The following is a 9,763-nucleotide window of genomic DNA, read 5'->3' as shown; positions in this document are numbered from 1 at the left end:
AAAAGAAAAATCTGGTGCAGATCCGTCGTATATGTTGTTAAATATAGGTGAACGATTAAGAACGTTGATGTCGTTAATCGAACCGGGAAAACAAAAAAAAAGCATGTCAAATCCATAAATTCTGTGACGCCGCCGCTTCAAGTATGATCGTTGGGTGATTGTGATCACCTCCGGTAAATTGACCATGGTGTGAGGTAGGACAATTTTCCCATGCTCAATGGAGACAATCTAACATTCATATCATTCCAGGAAAGCAATGTACACTGGGATGATGAGCTTGCAATTGTAAGAAGTCATTACGTGTAAGCTTACATAAATATTTTGGACCATAAAACTCAATCACAGTTTTGCATAAAAAATGGAGACTATCTTGTGCGGTCCTAGCGGACATCCTAAAACTCTCGTCCAACGCATCAGATGTGATGCCATATGCTAATTGAGGAAGTGTGGCTGTGTATTTTTATAAGGGAGTGAAACCGGGTGCACCTTTAGCATTGAGACGACGTTGAAAAAAACTACACTCCCTTGTTAAATCTTCGACTATACGTTCATATGAAGGTTTGAACATTCTGAAGCACCTTCGAAAGTAATACCCTTAAAAAGTAGCATTCTCGTGAAAGTAGCCTTGTACCAAGCGCTGGTTTGGCTTCTTCACAGTTTCTGTAAATAGAGATGAACATAGGTGGGTACCCGTCTCTTTTTGTGAAAACCGGAACCGGCGGTTCCTAGAAAGTTAGAATCGAAACCAGAACTGGTCTAGGCGGTTCTTCAATTTTTGGAACCAGTCCCGGAACCGGCGGTTCCGGTTCCAGGACCGGGTAACCCGGTTACATCAACATTTGTTTACTTTTGTCAATAAAAACCGCAATTTAGTTCGGTCTAAATCGAATTAATTTGAACCAACGACAGATAAAATCATATAAATATATTCTAAACCGGTTTAAATAATAATACACACATTTTATTGAATATCAAACTACAACAAGATGCTTTGGTAATGTTAAGGCTTTAAGGTAGATACTTTGGTTATTTATATTTGCCGATCGTGTACGGAAGAAGTGTGTGTGTGTGTATATATATATATATATATATATATATATATATATATATATATATATATATATATATATATATATATATATATATATATATATATATATATATAACCGGTTACGGCGGCTACCCAGCAGGTAGCGCTTCCGAAAAAATGAGAACCGGAACCGGAACCGCTTAAGGCGGTTCCAATTTAGGAACCAAAACCGCTTAAGGCAGTTCCAGTTCCGGAACTGGCGGTTTCGAGGCAGTTCCGGTTCCGAAAACGGGTACCCGGTTGCAGTGCTGATCCCTATTTGTAAATATATCTTTGTGTTCTCCATTGAGAATTTTCAGATGTGTTATTACATAAAGCAACATATGCTTGCTCCGCCATTTGACCACAAGCGACAACAACATAAAAAACAAATTGAAATTCTTCAAAAGACGATGACATTTTCTACTGATTTTGAAAGAAAAAAACATTAGAAAGATATAAACATTTGGTTTTGGTTTAAAGAAATAAGGATGAAAGGTTTATTTTATAGGTAAATTATTTTTATATATATTGAATATTTTGACCGTTCAACTGTCACTTTTCTTCCCCACCAATAAACGATTGCGAAATTTAAAGGGAGAGGTGCCGCCAAACGCACCCAAAACCGCATAGGGGTCGGTGTTTCCCTACCTATGTTGCATTGAGTACGGCTGAACCAAATGCCACTCCCTTGGGTATAATAAGACTATAAACTAGGGGTGAGCAAACCCAAACCAAGAAACCGGGAAACTGACTAAAACCGACGAAACTGAAACCGAAGCAATACCGACGATTAGGGTTTACATTTTTTAAAAACCGAAAAATCGGGTTCGGTTTCGGTTTTTACCCAGAAACCGACCCATCCAACCCGAGAAACCGACCTATACTTAAAACTGACAAACCATCCCAAAAAACCGAGCCATACTTGATTGTGTTTTGTTGTAATAGACTATTTCGGGCATTGGTTGTAACTTATAATAGACTATTTGTTGTAAGACTCATGTTTTTTTGAAGTATTTAACTTCAATTTGGTGGTTTTTGAAGTATTTAACTTGTTGATTCATTTATAGAAAATGAGTTAAAACCCAAAACCCATGAGTTTAAACCCAGAACCCGTGAGTGTATGGGTTGAACCCAAGAAACCGAAAAACCGCCCAAACCATCCTCAGAACCTAAGAAACCGAACCGACCAGAAACCGATCCTATTGGATTCTGAAAACCAGAAACCGACCATTTATGGGTTGGGTTGAGTTTGGGTCCAAAACCGACCCATGCACAACCCTACTATAAACCATATTTATCGTTATTTTTAAAAGATTAAACCTAAACAATTAAGCCGAAAGATACAAATTTCATATCCATCAATTTGACTGCTTTGAAACTTTGACTAATTATCATATTATCTTCTTCAAAATTCCTCTCTCTCTCTCTCTCTGCAGTTTCCTGTGATTTCTCTCTCTATAACAAACACTCTTATTATAAGAAAAGCTGCCAAAGCCTTAAAATCATGACGCTTCACATTGTTAACATTTTGCTACATATCCACAGGAACTGTTCCGTTTCTGATGTTCAAGTATTTCAAAGTTCACATGCTTATCCTTAACGGATTTCATTTATGAACACCCACACTTTATAATCATTCTGTTTCACTTTCTATTAGTTTATAGAGAAGAGAGACGATTTACAAGGTAGTTTTTGTTTTTTTAATTCGAGTTTTCTGAGATGGGTGTTGGATGGTTGTCTATGGCGGCGGCGGCGGCGGTTGTAGTGATGGTGCTGCTAGTAGGCGGTGTAAATGGTTTTCCGGCGGAGGATCTGGTGGTGAAATTGCCCGGACAACCAGATGTTAGTTTCAGACAGTATGCTGGATATGTAGACGTGGATGTGAAGGCTGGGAGGAGTTTGTTCTATTACTTCGTTGAAGCCGATAAGGATGCTGATCGTAAACCCCTCACTCTTTGGCTCAATGGAGGTCTGTAATCTGTTCCACTCTCTCATTTCAATATTCGATTTGATATCTCGATTCAAAACTAATATTATGTGGTATTCGAATGTGGTTATGTGGATCGAAATCGTCATTTTGAAGTGAATTATAGTGATTCAAGTAGTAAATAAGCTTATAAACCACATAAATGTAATAACAGTTAACCTATTCGTAGTTTAATCGACTTATCTCAAAGTCCCAACAATCGATTTCACCAATTAAGCTATTGCAAATAACCATATCGTCACTTAGATTCAAATGGAAACAAGGATTTTTTGAATTTTAGTGCAGAAAAAGGGGGAGAATGCAGGACATGCAGGTGGGGTGTTGTTAAAGCGGATGTAAAGCATGGGAGACATTTCGAGTTCCCTTTTTACAAAACTGTACTTTAAGCAAACAACATGCTCTTCTCATAACTTTTCCTTTTTGGTTGTTCCTTGTAAAGTTAATAGTTTTAGGCACAAATACTAATCTACCATATATTCTACTCTATTTTTTTTTCACATAGGTAGTGTAAAAATAACAATATTAAACTTTTATATATTTTAACATATTCTATAATCTAACAAGTAGGGTTTCATTCACGTTCATCTGTGAATTGAAATCTTGCGTGAGATTATGAATTAGAAAAAGAAGGATCATTTAAGGTTTTCTTGATTTCGATGTATAAGTAGTTGGGGGCAGTGTGTAATTAATACCAAGAGTTGGGTTCAAAATTGAAAATGGTTCTTTGGGATTTGCAAACGTGAATGGTTTTTCTTCCTTCTTTAGAAATTAGAACTATATATTATTTTATTAAATGGGATAAATAAATAATAAAGTACATAAAAAAAAATTTGAATTTTATATGTAGGCCCAGGTTGCTCATCAATGGGTGGAGGAGCCTTCACCGAGTTGGGTCCATTCTTTCCACAAGGTAATGGCCGGGGCCTACGCATAAATAAAGAATCATGGAATAAAGGTGAGTAGCTAAATATTTGTTAATGTATTAATATTTTATTTTTTTATTCAAATATTTGTATTTCTCATCTTTGTGTAATATTTTCTTGTTATCAATTAGCATCAAATTTATTATTCGTGGAGTCTCCAGCGGGGGTAGGATGGTCATACTCGAACACATCCTCAGATTACACAACAGGCGATGCCAACACGGGTAATTAAAAAGACATTTTTACCCTTCTATATTATCTTTCCCTTTTGGTATCTAATAAAATATTATTTTTATGAATAAACAGCAAGAGATATGCATACATTCTTGATGTATTGGTACAAAAAGTTTCCATCTTTCAGATCACGAGATTTATACCTAACAGGCGAAAGTTATGCAGGTACGTTTCTAGAAAAAAAAAAAAGGATTTTATTATTTTTATTTTTATTTTTATTTGTGTGTCATCTTTTTGACCCAAATAGTTGACTAGTTTTATAAAGATAAGTGTTAATGATGATGTTACATGTAGGGCATTACATACCACAATTGGCTATTGCCCTTTTGGACCACAATGCCCATTCTACTGGTTTCAAGTTCAAAATCAAAGGAGTCGCTGTAAGATTTCATTTATATAACTTACAATAACATATATACGTTCAATGGCAAATTAGTAATTACCGAACTTTTTTGTATCAGATTGGTAACCCGCTTCTTAAACTTGATCGCGATGTGCCAGCTGTATACGAGTATTACTGGTCTCATGGGATGATATCAGATGAGATTGGTCTTACTATTATGAATGGATGCAATTTTGAAGATTATACGTTTGCTTCACCTCACAATGAATCTGTTGCATGTAACAATGCCCTTTCTCAAGCAAATAGCGTAATTGGTGATTATATTAATAATTATGATGTCATTGTTGATGTTTGCTATCCATCACTAGTAGAACAAGAGCTTCGTTTGAAGAAAACGGTAACTTTGCAACATTTTTTTTATAGTTTTCTTACAACAATTTGTAGTATCAAGCATATTAATATGTTTGATACAAAGATTGCATCAAGCAAAAATGTTATTTGTGCCTGATACATTGTTGTGCCTATACTGTGTATCAGACACAACAATGTGTCTAATAAAGTATGTATCAGGCACAATGTAATATTGTGGCTGATACAAAATTTGGAACCTGTTGATGAATTTGTGTACCTTTTTTTTGGTTGAAAAGGTGACGAAGATGAGTTTTGGAGTTGATGTGTGCATGAGCCTTGAAAGACGGTTCTATTTTAACCTTCCAGAGGTTCAACAGGCTCTCCATGCTAATCGAACCAAGTTGCCCTATTCCTGGAGTATGTGCAGTGGGTAAGTTTTTTTTTAATGCTGACGTGGTTTTTTTTTTTTTTTTTTTTTTAATTTAATGTTTAATATATTGAAAGTGATATAAAATGTTCTTGTAACAGAGTTCTAAATTACAAAGACGATGACGGAAACATCAACATTCTCCCTCTGCTTAAAAGAATCATCCAAAACAAAATCCCCGTTTGGATTTTCAGGTACACTTTTGTGCTCAACAAGAAAACACATAGAAAATGTTCGCTTTTACTTAATACAAATTTGTCCACATTTACGTTTTCCATTTCCCAAAATATGTTGTCATATTCTAAAAAAAAATTAATGGTTTTATAATGTTTTAACATGTAGTGGGGATCAAGATTCTGTAGTTCCATTGCTTGGATCAAGAACACTGGTGCGTGAATTAGCTCACGAATTAGAATTCCCGATTACTGTTCCATACGGAGTGTGGTTCCATAAAGGCCAGGTACTTTCATTAGTCAACTGTTGTTTCGGTTTAGTTTGACTTTTCTAATTAGTTTGACCAAAACAAAAAGTCAAAATGTGTTGTAGGCTGGAGGTTGGGTGACTGAATATGGGAAGCTACTTACATTTGCAACAGTGAGAGGTGCGGCTCATATGGTGCCATATGCACAACCGTCACGTGCTCTGCATTTGTTTAGTTCATTTATTCGTGGTATAAGACTCCCGAACAACACACGTCCTTCTATTGAGGACTAAAAAAAACTAGATTTAATTTTAGATTTTTAAGTTATGTTTTTCTGGATTATTCATGTGGCCGAAGGCAAGAAACAATTTGACTCAGGTAATTTTCGTAATGTAAGAAAAAAAAAGGAGTTGAATTATATATCACAAGCCATTGTGGTTAAATTGAACAATTGAACTCTTAGGTTTATGTTTTGGTTTCTGGTTTCCGGTACCTAAGGTTATGCCGTTTGAATGGTTTTAAAATATTAGAAACAACCAATTCTGCCAAGAGAACCAGGCATCGATGAATTTTCTATAGAAAAAACTACGTTGTTTTGATTGGTTTTATGATTAAGCCTTTGTTTGATGCATATAAAGTATTTTATTTTTTGAATGCATTGCAATTTGGTGTTTGGTGAAACCATAAAGGTAGATTGTAGTTGCTTATAAACTAGTTTATTTGATAGCTTGTAAGCTAAATGTTAGCTTTTCAACAAGCACACAACCAGTGAAACATTAGGGGTAAAATTATAACATAACAATTTATTGGATTTGGTTTTAAATGGTCCCTCGTTTATTTTTTTGTGCATTACAAAGGTGCAATATTTCAAATTACATGTTAAATGAGGGAATGATCTCGGTTTATAGGTTGAGCTGGTGACATGTCTGTATTGTGCTGATTTGGACTCTGTCTATACCCATGAAGGCATGAACTACACCTCTTCCAACCTTCCCTAATAAGAAATAAAAAAGGGTCCTTAAGACTAGTTCATTTTTTCGCACACAACTTCTTCGATCTACATCATCTCTTCGTCTTCATCGCATCATTCTAGAAGGAGTGGGAACCATTTGACAATTGTACGTAGCACTAAAAACCCTTATGATAAATAAAATATAATTTCTTTTAATTTCTTTAATTTTATCAATTAAATACAATTTTTAGTTGAATTTTTATCCCAAATTATCAAAATTCATTCGAATTCAATAAAGTAAACAGGAAATTAAAGAGTGAGATTTTCAGATGAACATAATTATAGGTTGTTAACATTGAGATCTTAGTTAAAATCGTTTTTCATTTTACAAAATCTTGATCATAAAATCGAATCGCAATCGTAAGATCATACATTGGACAATTTTCTCATAATAATTGTAATTATGTATGCAATTATATATCAGTTATCATCTTTATCATCTTTGTGACTTAGTTTTATTTAGTTATAAAAAATATTATATAGTCTAACATTTTGACAGGAAATAAAACCAATTATGATATTCTAAAACATGACGTATGAACCAAAATATATTACTGTAAACACACTTTATAATTATTTTCAATTTAATATTGATAAAAGAACTTTATATCTTATATTTCAGTATAAAAACGAGTTATTGCATACGTGGGATCGTAATGCACACCTCTTTTACTTTTGATATTTCCTCAAGAATCACCTACCAAACGTAGTTGGTTTCACCAGATTTATAGACTTTACATACACATCATCACGTTCAAGCATTTTCATATCAATGGCGACCATCACTGAAATTACCAAAACGCCCTCCTCTCCCCCTCAAATATTTCTTCCTTCGAAACTTTTTTGTTACTCGACCAATGATTCACTGCAACCACAATTGACAACAAGGTAAGATCTTCTATTATTGATCACTTCATGTGCAGAATCTCTGTGGGTGGGTTTAACTTCAAAGTTCAGTTTCTAGGGCTTCTTTCAAGTTTCAAGTGCTCATTCTTCGTTATTGATCAGATTGCTTGGATTTGGTTAAAGGTTTGATGCGATTTTGTTTACTACCATTTTTTAGGTTATTCTAAGAATTGAAATTTGGGGAAAATCAAATGCTTAATAGAGTCTATTCAGCTTCCCCTGGATATTTGAGGTCTTCTGTGAATTGGGCACATTGTAAAAGATCTCGTTTTAGGTCGATCAACAGATTCAATGTGATTAGCTCTTGTTTATTTATAGTGTTAGCTATAACTTGTGTTTATATATACTTGTATGAAGCTGTTCCATCACCTGTAATCCTTGAAAAAAACACGATCAACGATTTACAGGAATCAAAAGGTGTTTGTGATCTGTATGATGGAACTTGGGTTGTTGATGAAACTTACCCTTTATATAATGCATCCGAGTGTCCTTTTGCTGAGACAAGTTTTAATTGTTTAGCAAATGGTCGAAGAGATAAAGGGTACCTCAAATGGAAATGGAAGCCCAAAAATTGTGAAATTCCTAGGTTTAATGTAGGGGTAGTTCTGGAAAAACTTCGTGGGAAACGAATTGTGTTTGTTGGTGATTCTTTGAGTAGGACTCAATGGGAGTCTATGATATGTTTGCTCATGAATGGTGTGGAAGATAAAACAAGTGTTTATGAAGTCAATGGGAACAAGATAAGTAAAAAAATTAGGTATTTGAGTGTTCGATTTCATTCTTTTAATTTCACAATCGAATTCTATCGATCTGTTTTTCTTGTGAAAATTGGATCAGTCCCAAAACGTTCACCAAAAAGGGTTCGATCCACAATTAAACTTGATGAACTGGATGGAATTAGCTCAAAATGGATCGATTCAGACATTTTAGTGTTCAATACTGGCCATTGGTGGAATCGTGCAAAACTTTTTGAAATGTAAGTCGTTCTTTTCTGCTTATTTTTTCATTTAGTGTGATTTCTTGCATTTAGGTCTAATAGTTTGGATTTTTTGAACAGGGGTTGTTATTTTAAGGTTGGGGGAAGGTTGAAACTTGGAATGTCAACAATGTCAGCATATACAACAGCATTGAACACTTGGGCTTCATGGGTCGAAAATATGGTGGATACGGATAGGACCCGTGTGTTCTTTAGGACTTTTGAAGGCAGTCATTGGAGGTATGTTATATCATTTTTATTTATCTATACAAAACAATATAATTGAAAATTCAATTTAAAATTTAAGTTAAAGAAAAATGTTATTGGATTAATATCTACTAACGGTTTCTGCCTATGTACCAGCGGGCAAAATGGTCACACATGTGAAGTTACGGAAAAGCCCTTGTATAGAAGTAACATGGAATACAGAAATAATTTTTCGGATATTATAAAAAAAGTGGTGAATAATATGTCGGTTCCTGTAACTACAATGTACGTGACACCCATGGGATCGTTTCGTAGTGATGCACATGTTGGCACTTGGAGTGATAATCCAACAGTTCCTGATTGTAGTCATTGGTGTCTACCTGGACTCCCTGATGCATGGAATCAAATCCTTTTTTCATATCTATGAAACTACAACATGCTCACTTGACTGACTATTATAACAAATTTAATTAATTTGTTGTTGTGCAATGCTCACATTTAATAATTGGTTTCTCAGATTTTTACATACATTACGTGTTTTAGCACAAGTTTGATAAGTGTGATGTATTCTGATTTTCTTTCATGTATTTGCATTTCTTTAAAACTTGAACAAATTAAAGTAGTAATTCTCAAATGAAGTGGTAGATTCTAAACAAAAATAAAGTCAGAGTCAATCAATGGTCCGTAAAACTATCTAGAAGCTCTAGATTTTATTCATATACGAGTGTTTGGAAAAAATAGCTAAAAACTTTTAAAACATATATAACTATATAGAAATACTTATCTAAAACATGTCATTGATTTTTAAAGAGAGTATTTAAGTCAATTTGTAAAATTATAAAAGAACTTTTTTAGTTTTTAGATTTGAAACTTTTTATTTTATCTAAAATCTCCTGTTGCAATC

At 34.2% G+C, this 9,763-nt stretch overlaps 2 protein-coding genes across 3 annotated transcripts; both read left to right on the top strand.

Annotated features, from left to right (window-relative positions):
- Positions 1 to 2,472: 2,472 nt before the first annotated feature.
- On the top strand, positions 2,473 to 6,209 carry LOC145119975 (serine carboxypeptidase-like 42). The gene is made up of 10 exons (XM_079055759.1): positions 2,473 to 3,041; positions 3,907 to 4,014; positions 4,114 to 4,206; positions 4,289 to 4,381; positions 4,511 to 4,596; positions 4,678 to 4,956; positions 5,207 to 5,340; positions 5,439 to 5,531; positions 5,680 to 5,797; positions 5,884 to 6,209. Exons 1-10 carry the CDS (start codon positions 2,792 to 2,794, stop codon positions 6,049 to 6,051), a joined length of 1,422 nt encoding a protein of 473 aa, XP_078911885.1. The 5' UTR covers positions 2,473 to 2,791; the 3' UTR covers positions 6,052 to 6,209.
- Positions 6,210 to 7,428: 1,219 nt separating this feature from the next.
- On the top strand, positions 7,429 to 9,385 carry TBL7 (TRICHOME BIREFRINGENCE-LIKE 7). Of its 2 annotated transcripts, XM_079056659.1 has the most exons (4): positions 7,429 to 7,658; positions 7,834 to 8,652; positions 8,734 to 8,892; positions 9,016 to 9,385. In XM_079056659.1, the coding sequence occupies exons 2-4, from the start codon at positions 7,868 to 7,870 to the stop codon at positions 9,284 to 9,286; spliced, it is 1,215 nt and encodes a 404-aa protein (XP_078912785.1). In that variant the 5' UTR covers positions 7,429 to 7,658; positions 7,834 to 7,867; the 3' UTR covers positions 9,287 to 9,385. The 2 variants fall into 2 exon arrangements, with proteins under 2 accessions (XP_078912785.1, XP_078912784.1); XM_079056658.1 differs by having other exon boundaries at positions 7,429 to 8,652.
- The last annotated feature ends 378 nt before the right edge of the window (positions 9,386 to 9,763 follow it).

This window comes from Lactuca virosa, chromosome 6, assembly GCF_052849685.1.
Source record: "Lactuca virosa cultivar CGN04683 chromosome 6, Lactuca_virosa_CGN04683_v6, whole genome shotgun sequence".
NCBI lineage: Eukaryota > Viridiplantae > Streptophyta > Magnoliopsida > Asterales > Asteraceae > Lactuca > Lactuca virosa.
Note: the sequence above shows the minus strand (reverse complement) of the source record. Positions and strands in the feature narration are given on the sequence as shown.

Excerpts from the sequence above, each read along its gene's own strand:
- LOC145119975 (XM_079055759.1), top strand. The coding sequence starts at position 2,792 with ATGGGTGTTGGATGGTTGTCTATGGCGGCGGCGGCGGCGGTTGTAGTG. Across the intron at positions 4,015-4,113 it reads TAAAGAATCATGGAATAAAG|CATCAAATTTATTATTCGTG; the intron begins GTGAGTAGCTAA and ends GTTATCAATTAG. Across the intron at positions 5,341-5,438 it reads TCCTGGAGTATGTGCAGTGG|AGTTCTAAATTACAAAGACG; the intron begins GTAAGTTTTTTT and ends TTCTTGTAACAG.
- TBL7 (XM_079056659.1), top strand. The coding sequence starts at position 7,868 with ATGCTTAATAGAGTCTATTCAGCTTCCCCTGGATATTTGAGGTCTTCT. Across the intron at positions 8,653-8,733 it reads CGTGCAAAACTTTTTGAAAT|GGGTTGTTATTTTAAGGTTG; the intron begins GTAAGTCGTTCT and ends TTTTTTGAACAG. Across the intron at positions 8,893-9,015 it reads TTTGAAGGCAGTCATTGGAG|CGGGCAAAATGGTCACACAT; the intron begins GTATGTTATATC and ends CCTATGTACCAG.